At 43.1% G+C, this 14,651-nt stretch overlaps 1 protein-coding gene across 4 annotated transcripts; it reads left to right on the forward strand.

Annotated features, from left to right (window-relative positions):
* The first annotated feature begins 1,058 nt into the window (after positions 1 to 1,058).
* PDP1 (pyruvate dehydrogenase phosphatase catalytic subunit 1) lies at positions 1,059 to 13,456 on the forward strand. 4 transcript variants are annotated; one of them, XM_054708213.1, is made up of 5 exons: positions 1,162 to 1,213; positions 2,055 to 2,089; positions 6,162 to 7,405; positions 11,710 to 11,771; positions 13,257 to 13,456. In XM_054708213.1, the coding sequence occupies exons 2-4, from the start codon at positions 2,059 to 2,061 to the stop codon at positions 11,752 to 11,754; spliced, it is 1,320 nt and encodes a 439-aa protein (XP_054564188.1). In that variant the 5' UTR covers positions 1,162 to 1,213; positions 2,055 to 2,058; the 3' UTR covers positions 11,755 to 11,771; positions 13,257 to 13,456. The 4 variants fall into 4 exon arrangements, with proteins under 4 accessions (XP_054564189.1, XP_054564188.1, XP_054564186.1 ...); XM_054708211.1 differs by lacking the exons at positions 11,710 to 11,771; positions 13,257 to 13,456 and having other exon boundaries at positions 1,165 to 1,213; positions 6,162 to 10,418; XM_054708212.1 differs by lacking the exons at positions 1,162 to 1,213; positions 11,710 to 11,771; positions 13,257 to 13,456 and adding an exon at positions 1,430 to 1,482 and having other exon boundaries at positions 6,162 to 10,418.
* The last annotated feature ends 1,195 nt before the right edge of the window (positions 13,457 to 14,651 follow it).

Genomic DNA, 14,651 nt, shown 5'->3' on the forward strand with positions numbered 1-14,651 from the left:
GAGGCGGGCTTATTAAGTCCGTTAACTCGCCAACACCAGGCGGGAGAAGCGCGATGGCCTCCCCGCCATCTCCAAGGCGCTTCCAGAACCCACTCCCAATGGCTCGGCTCCCTCCGAGAGGAGAGCGGGTGTGTGTGCAAGGAGGCAAGGGCACAGGCCCTGGAGATGTCTCCCCTTTAACCAACAGGATGCCGAGGCCACCCCGCGCCTGCCCTCATCTCCCGGGGCAGAAACCCCGTCTCACGCAGCGGAAATGACCTGGATGGAGCTCCTCTGACTCCAAGTCGGTTTCCTCCCGCTGCAGCGCCCGGTTCCGCCCTCCTCCCTCCTTGTCACCACGCAGGACAGGCCACACAACCCTTATTTCAAAGCCCTTCGGCACCCACCAGCCTCCCGGGGGGAAAGGGCGCCTTCCCACAGCTTCCTCTTGCTGTATTTACACGGGCGCCTCCCCCTGGGACGACATCATCCCAGTCCACGCTCCTAAGATCTGCCAAGTAACAAATGAAAGGGGCGGCCGATGGGATGCGGCGGCAGGAGTCGTTTCCGGTCAGGCAGGGAGCCGCCCCCCGCAGTCCAGCTCTCCAAGCCTCGGCCCCCCCAGCGAGGCGCGGCGCGGGCGGCCACACCTCCGGCCGGCCCCCCGCCGAGGTGCCAGCGATTCGCGGAAGCGCGCCCGGCGGGGAGCAGCGGCGCCCGGGCCCCGCACGCGTGGGGGTGCTGGGGCCGGCCCAAGTCCTCCCTCCGGCCCAGGCCCACCGCCCACCTGCTCGCCGCCAACCGCCCAGCCGATCGAGGGTCCCCCGGCGGCGCCGCCCGGGGCGCGGTCACGTGAGGCGGCCCGCCGAGCCAATGGGCGGCGGTGCCAAATGGAAGCGATTGTCTGACCCCCGTGACGTCACAGAGCCGGCGGGCGCGCGCCGCTTCCCCCGACGCCCCCCCCGCCCCCCCCCCCCCGTCCCCCCCGCTCAGCCGCTCTCCTCCTCCCGCCGCGGCGCAGCCAATCGCGAGGCGGGAGGAGCCCCCGAACGCGCGGGCGGGGCGGGCGGCGGCCGGCAGGGCGGGGGCGCCGAGTGGGCGAGGACCCGCGCGCCCGGAGCGGCACTGGGCTTTGTGGAGGGAGCGCCGGACGGTCCGCGCGGCCGCCGCCTCCTCCTCCTCCTCCTCCTCCTCCTCCTCCTCGGGAAGGAGCGGCTCCTGCCTGCCGTGCCCGGTTCGTATTCCCCGCTCCGGCCCCGCGCCACCTCGATGGAGTCCTCCACCCGCGCGGAGTGGCGAAGCGGGAGCCGGCGCGTGGGGCGCGGCGGCCGCGAGCGTGGGAGGACGGGCGGCGGGAGCGGGGGTGGGGAGCGGGGGGGACAGGCCCCCAGCGCCAGGTGTGCGCGGCCGTGGGGGCGGCGCGGGGCGCGCGCGGGTTCGGAGTGGGGGCGGCCCGCGCGCCCACGGTCGGCGCCGGGGACGCCGTGGGGGACCCGCGGAAGGGTGAGCTGCTAGGAGGTGCGGCGCGGGCGGTGCGGCGTCTGTGCCTGAGGGTCCCCCCCCACACCCCCCTCTTACACCCCCAGGGGTCCGGGGGGCTCCCCGAGAAGCCCGCCGCTGGCCGCCCCGGCTCTGAACTGAAGCCGGGGCCCGGTGGGCCCGGGCGGGCCGCGGGCGGAGGACACTGCGTGCCGTGCCCGTGGGCTCCGCGCCCGGGCTGGATGGAGGGGCTGGTCCCGGGGCTCGGGGCGCGCCTCTGCTCGCGTCTGGGCCCCCCACCGCCTGGGGCTGTGGCTCTGCCTTTTCCCGCGGGCTCGGTTGGTTTGCTTGGTTTCCTCCTCCCCACCCCTTTCTCCTTCCGTCCTCTTCCCCCTGCCCAGCCCAGCCCAGCCCCATTCACCCCGCCCCAGAGACCTCGCCCCTCCCCCGCTCCCCCTCCCGGCCCCCCTCCCGCCTCCCCCGCCGCCGCCTCCTCTAATGAGCATCTCTGCCTTGCTTCCGATGGGCCGGTGCTGCTGTCGCTGCTGCTCTCCGCGCGGGTTGTGGATGTTGTCGGCTCCGTGTTGTGATGACAGGAGAATGTGTGTGTGCCCCGGGCCCCGACGAATTGGTAGGTATCCCCTGCAAGACCTGCGCTGGGTGGCCTGGAAGGATGGGGACCGATGGTGTGTGTGTGTGTGGATGGATGGCTTTAGGCGGGTCGTGGTGGAATGAAGGGGTGAGAGAGAGAGGAGAGGACAAAGGCTTCCTGGGACCAGGGTTGCTCTGATGCCAGGGAGAGGGCAGTGTTCAGCAGGGACGGACCAAGGGAAGGAATCGAACAAGTGCTGGCTGGGAGCTTTGCGTCTTCCTAAGGAAGCCGGAAGGTCTCTTCATTCAGGGGAACGAATAGATAACGGGAGCTGCGAAACGGCTAGGCGTTTTTGAGAAAAGGCTGAAAAGTCGCAGTCTATATGCAGGGTGTCCGGTCCAGCAGGATTACATAAACGGAGGTTCTGGCATTTAACGTTGAATAACTAGGATAGCACCTTTCCCTCCTCTGACAGCCAAGCTTTGCGAAGCCTAAAGAGCCCCGGAGTCGGTGCAGTGACAGCATCTTCCAATTAGTTTGTTCTGTGGGTTTATGGATGAAGTGGAATCATTTCTTTGGCACAGACTCTGCTGAGCACATCAGTAAGATGGGTCTCTCCGCATCTTTCCTTATTAGTCATTGGCAAAATCCACCCAGGACGAGGATGCTGCATCTAATAACAGGGCTCCGTCTGGATCCTGGGATAGGAACTTTCCAGTAGAAACAAAGTCAGAAATAATTTGGAAATTTGACACGGCTCCAGTTTACCCACGGCTGGATCGTGTTGCTGTTCTTTGCCTATCAAGAGCTTTCTACTTCATGTATTTAGCTAGTTCTTCAACGAACGCTGTTTTCATGGTTTTTGTTGTTGTTGTTGAATCGACTCATACAGTCTTTAGAAAGATGCTCAGTGTTTGCTCACTTAAGGTTTCTGAAAACATTCGAAAGTACTTTGACCTCTACGGGTATCTGCTCTGATGGAGAGACTCCATCGCTTGTACTGGTGATGGCAGGACACTGATTAATCACAGAGCAGGTTTGCGTGAATTTCATCTTTACGAAGAATGTGTCTTTTGAAGGCATGCTGGGAGTTGTGGGATTGAGATGCAATCTCAGTTCATATGCTAAACTGGATAAGTGAAAAATACAGCTGATAAAATTCGCTCTGCTTTTTTTTGTCTTCAACCTCAAGAACCTTGGATTTGAAGGAAAAATGTAGTACATTATTTAGGCATTTCAGTGCTTGCTGTTTGAATGTACTGTATTAGTCCAAGCATTTCCTGCATGACTCATTAGTTCTTGTGCCACAATATTTCATTCATTTTGCAATCAACTACAAAAGCATAAAATTTTTCAAGACAAAGCAATTTAAAGAAAGTGCAGGTTTCCTGGACTTATTTCCTTGATTAGACATACAGGGTGGGAACAAAAGTAGGTTTACAGTTGTGAATATGTGAAAGAGTTTTTTCTTGTATTATTATTTACTAATTATTGTATTTCCCATACAGACTATTATAAACTTACTTTTGCCCCACCCTGTATAATAAAAGCTCTCCTTTTTCTAAACACACACACACACACACACACACACACACACACACACAACTTTGATTCAATCTACATTTCATCACAAACATACTTTTTTCTTCTCTATAGGATTAAGTTTTAAAGTAAGCACCAATACAAACATATAAAGTCATGGAGAAACTTTCTTTTCATTAAGATTGGCATCTGTTTACATTTTTTAAAATATGTATATATATTTTGATTTCAGAAAGGAAGGGAGAGAGAGAAACATCAATGATGAGAGATAATCATTGATGGGCTGCCTCCTGCACGCCCCACACCGGGGAGCCCATAACCCAGGCTTGTGCCCTGACTGGGAATTGAGCTGTGACCTCCTGGTTCATAGGTCCACGCTCAACCGCTGAGCCATGTTTACATTTTTAATGCTAGAAAATCCTTATACAGAGCATGAAGTTAATGTGCTTTCTAAGTGCAAATAACAAGAGATTTGGTTTATGTTTGGAAACCAGTGTCATGTGGCCCAACATTTGAGCATATCCCCTGGCTCAGTCATGTATACTTAATTTGAATGACTTTCAGATACTCAGTTTGAAGTACTATTTTTAAGTGGTTAGTCTTGATAGATTGCTTCTCTTATGGAATTTCTGTTTTTTTACTGCATTTCAGAATGCTTTTTAGTTATTGATCTTATTTTAAAAATCTAATCATTACCTTTTATTGCTTAATCTTGCCTTCAATTTTGTAAACAAATCCCTTCTTAAATAGTGCAGTTAAGGGAGAGATCAACCAAAGGACTTGTATGCATGCATATAAGCCTAACCAATGGACACAGACAATGGGGGGGGGTGAGGGCATGAGTGGGGGGTGGGGGCAATGGGGCGATAAGAACACATATGTAATACCTTAATCAATAAAGAAAAAAAATAGTGCAGTTAAAATAATGGTACTTTCTATCACTTGCAAAAGGGGTTCTGTACGACTGGCTGGTGCCATGTTTATTACAGAAGCAAACAAAGATCAGTTATTCAGTGTTTGGTTTTCTCTGCTCCCCCACTTATCACTTTTTCTCTAATTACTCTTCAAAAGAAGGTACTCAAAAATAATGTAATATATAGCTAACACTCCAATACCTGTAAATTTTTTGTTCCTTAATCATTTAACCTTCGGAAGGAGTAGCTGATAAAAAGATTCAATTGATTTTATTTTCCTTATTTCTTTTTGTTTACTTATTTCCTTATATAAAGTATTTGTAAAGCCTATTTCTTTATAGGCCAAATGAATACATTGAGGCAATTTAGGGGAAATATTATCGAGGAAGAATACATATTTTTTTTCTTGCATAAATTATCTGAGTTACTGGTAAACATTCATTAAATTTTCTAGATAAATGCCCAACAAAATCTTTCCAGTGTCATATACTGAGTGATATGATTTAGATTATAATTCTGTTACCATTTTTTAATCTAAACCTTAGACTATTTGGGTATTATTCGACTATTCTTTATTGTTTCCCAAAGACAAATACATACTTTTGTTTTTTAATATAAAAGAAAATATTTTTCTAGTGGTGAATTCTACTTGGGATCCATAATTGATGAAAATAAAATTTCTATAGCTTTCCCTTATGGCTGATAAACAGAAGAAAGTGCTGCCAAGTATATTAAATTCCAGAACTGCTACTATTTATGTTACTGACAGTTTTGGAGCTACTAAAATACTTGAACTTTTTTTATGAAGGACACAGTAAAATTAATGAATAAATGAAACCTGCATTTGATTTCAAAGCCCCACTTCAACAAACAGTTATAAAGACATGGATTCCTAGAAGAGGCTTTAGAATCTCTGTTCCGATGTGTTCAGAGATGTGTTACATCTTAGGAAAGTGAGGCCCAAAAAGGTGAGCCAGCTTTTGCAGGATTAATTTGGCAAGTTGGTGGAAACTCACCAAATTGGTGCAGTGGTCTAGAAAGCATTGTTTGCGAGAGCACTCACTGGGGTGTAGGAAGGGAATATTGGCATTTCTCTTTATTCGTTATGTAAATTTTTGTATATGTTATAATGAACATCATATTAATACAGTAGTATATATGTGTAACTTAAAAGTAATGTATGAATATACTATGTTGGGAATGCATCCTAACACTTTTTTGGTGATAGCCATGTATAATCAAATGCTGACAATTAACCACAGCTCTAGAAATAGGATATTCATAAATGGGGTAAGTCCCTGAGCAATATGGAAGATCAAAGCCTTTTTAAAGGGAGGGAGGGAGAAGGGCGATTGGCCAGGTAGACTTCCACTGCATAATGTTATATAACACTCATCTCCTCAGCTCTCCCCAGCTAAATCTGTTATACATTGTGCACAGTTTGCGCACACAAAGAAATACGATGAAAAGAGAAAAGTAAAGCGTGACGTTCAATCCTGGTTCCATAAATGATAGGGAATTGTGCTCAGCAGAATATACCCTGTAGAAATAGTACATGATGTGGGTATGAAATACAGTGTCTCCAAGCAAAGATAGACTAAGTAACCTGAAGTATAACTTTTTCTTTGTGTGTACCTGTGTAATCTGTGTTGTAGGAATCCCAGTCAGAAGTTCCAGCCTGCCACTGTTCTCTGATGCCATGCCAGCACCAACTCAACTGTTTTTCCCTCTGATTCGTAACTGTGAGCTGAGCAGAATCTATGGCACTGCGTGTTACTGCCACCACAGACATCTCTGCTGCTCACCTTCTTACATTCCTCCGAGTCACCTGAGGTATACGCCCCATCCGGCGTATGCTACCTTTGGCAGGCCAAAGGAGAACTGGTGGCAGTACACCCACGGAAGGAGGTATGTTTCCACACCACAGAAGTTTTACCTCACTCCTCCCCAAGTCAACAGCATCCTGAAAGCTAATGAGTACAGCTTCAAAGTGCCAGAATTTGATGGCAAAAACGTCAGTTCTGTCCTTGGATTTGACAGCAATCAGCTACCTGCAAATGCACCCATTGAGGATCGGAGAAGTGCAGCAACCTGCTTGCAGACCAGAGGGATGCTTTTGGGGGTTTTTGATGGCCATGCAGGCTGTGCTTGTTCCCAAGCAGTCAGTGAAAGACTCTTTTATTACATTGCTGTCTCTTTGTTACCCCACGAGACTTTGCTAGAGATTGAAAATGCGGTAGAGAGTGGCCGGGCACTGCTCCCCATTCTCCAGTGGCACAAGCATCCCAACGATTACTTCAGTAAGGAGGCATCCAAACTGTACTTCAACAGCTTGAGGACTTACTGGCAAGAACTTATAGACCTCAACACTGGGGAGGCAGATGATATTGATGTTAAGGAGGCTTTAATTAATGCCTTCAAGAGACTTGATAACGACATCTCCCTGGAGGCCCAAGTCGGTGATCCCAATTCTTTCCTCAACTACCTGGTGCTTCGAGTGGCGTTTTCTGGGGCCACTGCTTGTGTGGCCCACGTAGATGGCGTCAACCTTCACGTGGCCAATACTGGCGATAGCAGAGCCATGCTGGGTGTGCAGGAAGAGGACGGCTCTTGGTCAGCAGTCACTCTCTCTAATGACCACAATGCTCAGAATGAAAGTGAACTGGAAAGGCTAAAATTGGAACATCCAAAGAATGAGGCCAAGAGTGTGGTGAAACAGGATCGGCTCCTTGGCTTGCTGATGCCTTTTAGGGCTTTTGGCGATGTAAAATTCAAATGGAGCATTGACCTTCAAAAGAGAGTGATAGAATCTGGCCCAGACCAGTTGAATGACAACGAATATACCAAGTTTATTCCTCCTAATTATTATACACCTCCTTATCTCACTGCTGAGCCAGAGGTAATCTACCACCGATTAAGGCCACAGGATAAGTTTCTGGTACTGGCTACTGATGGGTTGTGGGAGACAATGCATAGGCAGGATGTGGTTAGGATTGTGGGTGAGTACCTAACCGGCATGCACCACCAACAGCCAATAGCTGTTGGTGGCTACAAGGTGACTCTGGGACAGATGCATGGCCTGTTAACAGAAAGGAGAGCCAAGATGTCCTCGGTATTTGAGGATCAGAATGCAGCAACCCATCTTATTCGCCATGCTGTGGGCAACAATGAGTTTGGGACTGTTGATCATGAGCGTCTCTCCAAAATGCTGAGTCTTCCTGAAGAGCTTGCTCGAATGTACAGAGATGACATTACAATCATTGTAGTTCAGTTCAACTCTCATGTGGTAGGGGCATATCAAAACCAGGAACAGTGAGATCTTACCCTGGCAATTTTCAAATGAAATAGATTTAAAGGACAAATAGATTGTAAAAAGATACTAAAGTAATAAACATTTCTAGTGGTCATTCTAAGCATTTACCCATTTGATCCTGTCTAGCTAGTCAAGAACTCCAGTGGACTTGGCGGTAGGGTGGCAGGATAATGAGAGTGTCGTTCTGCCTGGCTCAGACCTCACAGTTCCTGCACTTGAGGCAAGTCAGGTTCTTAATGCAGATTTCTTGTGACATTGGCTTCTTGTACCAGTCAGAAAATTAGGATGACCTGGCAAGTAGGATCTTGAATAGGTCAGAAGCAAGGATCTTGCTGGGTGTATTTTCTTGGTAAAAGAAACAGCACTGTTCACATCTGTGGCTCCATTTGTCACTAAGATTCCGATGTACATGAGAACCTTTATTTATTGCATGATTTCCTAGATATACAATCTATGCATTATTCGTATAAACTTATTTTATCCTGAGGTGGTTTTCAAATGCAGTATTTTAAGCCATAAATGACCGAGAACCAAGCAATCTGAAATTGTGTTTGTGATTATGTGGAATGCTTTTGAAATGGGAAAACAAACTAATCACTTCCCTACCTAATTACCTAATGTTACTGAAACATTCTGTTTTGCCACGCACTTGAAGACAATAAAGGTTTTTAGTTTTATCTACTCTTATATTGATGGTAAATAAAGAAAAAAATTTTTTTTTAGTTTGTATTAATGAAAAGCTTTACTTAGTTTGAAATAAAAGATCCAGGAAAAAAAGAAGAGACTAATATGTTCAACTGCTGTCATGTAGAGCCAGCATGTCACTCTTATCGTGTAATTCCCAAAGGCTTGGCATGCTGGAAGTGTGTGGGTGACAGACTGCTGCTGGCAAATCATACTTCTAATTTCATAGTGATAAGGATTTTCATCACTTGGAATTTTAAGGATGACATAAAATAAGTTTATATATCAATTTGGGGAGTACGTTGAGACAGGAGGAAAGTTTTTGTCTTTCCCCACTTAGGCATAGGTCAATTAAAATATTTGGCTTAAAAATTACTAAATGCTTCAAACATATTGTAGCTTATAAATAGGAGTGTTGCGATATATAAATGAGAAATTTTAAATGGTAATTATTTTGCATGCCTGATGCTTAGTAGAACACTTAGCATCAAGTGTTATTTGCAGCAGTCTCGTACTTCTATGCAGCCCCTTCTAATACTGTATCAAAGTAAATGAAAATAAACATTGCAAATTAGCTTTTGGGCAGCTTATTGGATAGACAGCAAATGGCATTTTGTTCCTGTGTTTACTGGTGATCTGTGTACAGCTGTACATACATTTCTTTACTTATTCTAGCAACACTGTTAAAGAGTGGCTATGACTATGTTTGGTATTCATATAGACTTCAGTACAAAACACGATCAGCTTTCCCTGGTGTAATTAGTTGAGGGGTTTTAGGAGTCCTTTCAGATTTCTGTAAAATGTGAACGAGATGTTCAAGGACTCCCCGTGGACTGTGGGCACTAAACACAGAACTGACTGCAAAACTTGTTCCAGTCAAAAAATAGACCCAGGAAGATTGCAGCCCAGACATCATATAGTGTTTGTTTTCTGAAGTCTTTTTCCCCCTTGCTTTTTGTTTGTAGTTTGTTTGTTTTTTCTTTCGTCGGCTTGGAACTTTTTTCCAGGCAGCATTTTCGAAGAGGAAAATATATTTATTTTTAAATGTTTTGACAGACTTATTCTTTCAACGAAATATATGTAGACTGCAGTAGCAATTAAAACCCATTCTCAGTCTACTATTTGAATTTCTCTTGAAGAGTTCCATATTATATACTTTAAATAAAGTCGCATTTCTACATAGTATAGTATATATAAATTTAGTTTACTGTGGTCATGATCAACATAGTAATTTTTAAAAAAATCCTTACCCAAGGATATGTTTATTGATTTTAGAGAACGAGGAAGGAAGAGAGTAACATCGATCAGTTGCCTCCTGTACGTGCCCCAACCAGGGATCCAACCCGCAACCTAGGTATGTGCCCTGACTGGGAATCCGGCCCACAACCTTTTGGTGCTTGGGACAACGCTCCAACCAACTGAGCCACCTGGCCAGGGCAACGTAATAAATATTATTACACAAGAATCTTGTCTGCAGTCCAAAAGCCGGTCTACTCCAGAATAAAAATGCAGTGTGGGATTCAGATTGTTGAAATGAAAACAATTGGATGTTAGAAATCTGAATGTACTATCTGAAAGCAGTTGTGATTTTACTGTAATTGGTTGTCACTGTGATGTTACGTAGAGTATAGAAGATGTAACCTTACCTTGTATTTAGCCTTTCTTAAGCTTTTTTTTTATTTAAACTTTCTAACATGTATCGACTTCTGTATTTATATTTAATCAATGGCTCATAATATTTATAATACACTCATAACTAGTTAAATGGAATAGTGATGTGGTACACAGTATTTGGTAGAAAAACTGTCTTATAAAAGATGTTTCTTGTGAAGACATAAGAAAAGCTTATATATAATATAGAGAATGGCTAAAGAAATGCCCACAGTGAATTAAAGTTTCATATCTGCTTTCTGAATTGCCTCTTGTTGTTTTTTAATTTATTGGGATAACCTTGGTTAATAACATTATATAATTTCCAGGTGTACAAGATTATAATTTGACATCTGTGTACTATTGCGTGCTGACCATCGGAAGTCTATAATTTCCTTCTGTTACCATATGTTTGACCTCCTTTAACCACTTTGCCCTTATCCAACCTCTATTCCCCTCTGGTAACCATTTTTTGTCTGTGTTGGTTTTTAATAATAGTAAGATTCATTAGATTCTTTCTAAGGTAGTACATTATACTTAACTTTAGGGTCTAGTTAGATAAATAGTACTTTTTAAAAACTGAATTATAATTTTCATTCAATAAAATGCACAGATTTTAGGTGTATCATTTGAGATTTGGTGACCACAATCCCAATAAAGATACAAAATTTCCATTACTCCAGAAAATTATCTCATGCCCTTTCTAGTTAATCCCTCTCCACATAACTATTCTGATTTGTATCACCACAGATAGTGTTGCTTGTTCTAGAAATTCACATATATGTATGTACTCCTTTGTGACTGACTTATTCAATTTTTTAGTATTTGTTGAGTATATTCATAGTCTCTTATTATCAAGGAGCCTTTCATAGTATGAATATAGAATTTATCCATTGTTGATAGGCATTGTTATTCCTCTCCTCCCCTTTTAAAGTTATCTTTTAGATTAGCAATTCTCAGGAATACTATTTGGTTGAAGTGTAGCTTTAACTTTGCAAATGCAATTACAGTTGAGTTTCATCTTCAATACCTTAAAAGGAGGACTTTTTTTTTTTTAATGCCCTTTAAACAAGCGATGAAAATTTTTCATGGTGAAAAGTTTGGAAGGGTTAGAGAGTGGTCCTTTGATATGGACCTCTACCTTGCCCACTGAGAATTTCGTTGAGTTAATTAAATTCATCAAATGATTGAGCTAATGACTTTTTATAAGAAGGCGGCAAATTACACCTTGTGTTTTGATGGTCTTGGTTTAGTACTCCATCAGCCATAGCTCTGATTAGGGATGAGGAAGGAAGTGGCTTGATGCTGACTGTTAAATTAGGACTGGAATGGCATGACTGACTTGAGTAATTCTGCTTTTTTTTAAACAAGATTCACACTACCAAGAATGAGCTACCCTGTTCTCTAGTCAAACATGCCTAAATATAGGTTATTGTTAGCTTTGTCCTTGGGGATAGCAGGAGGGTTTAGGTAACTGTGTACCCTTAGTCTGTAGGTTAACATACCTTAATTCTGACCATTTTCATAAATAATAAGACAATTGCTGTTTCTTACAGAATGTTTCAAATCTTCAAAAGCTTAGTCCTGGACAAGCTGGGTAAATGAAGATATCTTGATGGTATGTGAATTGACTTGTCACAGTATGAAGGTCATTACCTTTGTTCTTTTCCGAATTTACTTTGAAAGTCAAGCTTAATTCTGTTAAACCCTGTCGGCCCAATCATGAAAAAAATGTATACCTTGGATCAAATCCTAACAGTTGTTTTCTAAATAGCTCTCAAATTATAAGCCTTCAAGGTGAATATATTACAAAGGAGGCAAGAGAATAAAAGGGAGTAAAGATAGTCTCTTCAATAAATGGTGTTGGGAAAATTGGACAGGTACATAAAAAAAAAAAAGAAACTAGATCACCAACCTACACCATGCACAAGAATAAACTCCAAATGGATAAAAGACTTAATTAAATGTAAGTTGCAAGCCATAAAAATCCTAGAAGAAAACTTAGTGAAGTCTCAGACATTTCACGTAGCAGAATTTCCACCTGTACATCTCTGAGGGCAAGAGAAACAAAGGAAAACTAAAATGGAGCTACATGAAACAAATGCTTCAGCACAGCAAACGAAACATCAAAATGTAAAGAGAACCCACAGTATGAGAGAGCATATATGCCAATGACATTTGAAAGGGGGTTAATATCCAAAATACATAAAGAACTCATACACTTCAACAAAAGGAAGATAAATAACCCAATTTAAAAATGTACACAGGACCTAAATTGGCACTTCTCCAAAGAGGACATACAAATGGCCAATAGACATGAAAAAATGCTCAACATCACTAATCATCAGGTGCAAATTAAAACTGCATAGCGGCCAGAATAGCTACCATCAATAAATGAACAGGTGCTGGTGAGGATGTGGAGAAAAGGGAACGTTAGGACACTGCTGATGGGAATGCACATTGGTACAGCCATTATGGAAAACAGCATGGAATTTACTCAAAGAATGAAAAACGGAACTACTGTTTCACCCAGCAATCTCACTTCTAGGAATATATCCTAAGATTCCCGAAACACCAATCAGAAATAATTTATGCACCCCTACATTCATAGCAGTATTATTTACAATAGCTAAGATCTGGAAACAGCCCAAGTGCCCACCAGTAGATGAGTGGATAAAAAAGTTGTGGTACATTACACAATGGAATACTATGCAGCTGTAAAAAAGAAGGATGTCTTACCCTTTGCAACAGCATGGGTGGACCTGGAGAATATTATGCTGAGTGAAATAAGCCAGCCAGAGAAAGACAAATATCAGATGATCTCACTTAGAGGTGGAATCTAACGAACATCATAAACTGATGAACAAAATAGATCCAGAGGCATGGAATAGACTGACATATCTCAGAAGGGAGAAGGGTGGGATGGGAAGAGATGAACCAAAGAATTTATATGTACACAGAACTTACACATATATATGCATAACCAATGGTGCAGGCCTGGGGTATGGCAGGGCCTGGGAGGAGGAGGGTAAGGGGGAGAGGGGAGTTAGGAGACATCTGTAATACTGTCAACAATAAAGAAACATTTTTAATTTGTTTTTAGAGAGAAAGCAAGGGAGAAGGAGAGAGAAAGAAACATCTACCAGGGATGGAGCCTGCAACCGAGGCATGTGTCTTGACCAGGAATCGAACCAGGAACCTTTTGGTGCATAGGACCACACCCAACCACACAGGCCATGGCTACCAAGACATTTTTAAAGCCAGCATTAGGTTTTAAATATTACTAAATGCCATTTTCATATATGTTGAACTCTTTTTTTTCTTTTTGAAAAGTATTATAGCATATGTTTATTAAAAAAATTAAAATAACTTTTTAAAATATGTGGTTGAGTTTGATTTGCTAGTATTTTATTTGGAATTTTTGTACATTCATGTACAAATTGGCATAACATATATAATTATTTTTGGTTGTGATCTTGGCCAGACCTTGATATTAGGGTACTGCTGACTTTACAAAATGGTTTGGGAAGTGTTTACCCTTTTATGTTTTTTGATGTAATTCACATAGAATGGAACTGGTAATACCTATCTGATTGTGAACACTTCCTTTTTTGAAGATAATTCTTTGAAAAGTACCCAATTTTTAAAGCGACAGCATGTTCAACTTACAACATCTTTGATAAATATTGATAATTTACATTTTCCCCAAAAAAATTCTATCAAAGTTTTTACATTGATCTGTTCTTATATTCCTTCCTTTTAATGCTTTGTGTTTATTTTACTCTCCTTTCTCTCAATAATTATATTTATTAGAGGTTTTTGTTGTAACTGTTGTCTTTGCCATTTTTCTCCAGCAAAGAAACAGGCCTTGAACATTTACAGTTTTTCAAGTTTTCTAATTTATTGACTAGAAATTAATTAACCTTTGTTTGGATTTGTCTAGGTCAAATAACTAATTTCTTAAACTGAGTAACTTAATTTGAGTTTATTTTGTTGTTTAATAATAAAAGTATTTAAGGCTATTTACTTGCCTCTGAGCATAGCTTTGGTGATATTTTATTTATTTACTATTTTTTTGTTAATCCTCACCAGAGGATACTTTTTCCCATTGCTTTTCAGAGAGAGTGGAAGTGGGTGGGGGGAGAAGAAAGAGAGAGAGAGAAACATCAATGTGAGAGAGACACACCGACTTGTTGCCTCCCACACGCTCCCAAACCTTGACCAGGAATCAAACCCACGACCCTTTGGTGTGCAGGCCGATGCTCCAACCACTGAAACACACTGGCCAGGGCTTTGGTAATGTTTTACAAATTATAAATAAGCATGTTTCATTTTCTATAAGCGATGCTTTAACCTCTGTTTTTGCTCCAAGAGTTACTTAGGAGAGATTCTTTTAATACTTGTCCTAGGTTCTTTCTCTTACATTTTTATCTTTACCGCTAGGATGGTCTCTAAGCTTTTTTTCTCTTTTAGCAATTACTTTGTCCTTGGGGAAAAG

This window comes from Eptesicus fuscus, chromosome 19 (genome assembly GCF_027574615.1).
Source record: "Eptesicus fuscus isolate TK198812 chromosome 19, DD_ASM_mEF_20220401, whole genome shotgun sequence".
Classification (NCBI taxonomy): Eukaryota; Metazoa; Chordata; class Mammalia; order Chiroptera; family Vespertilionidae; genus Eptesicus; species Eptesicus fuscus.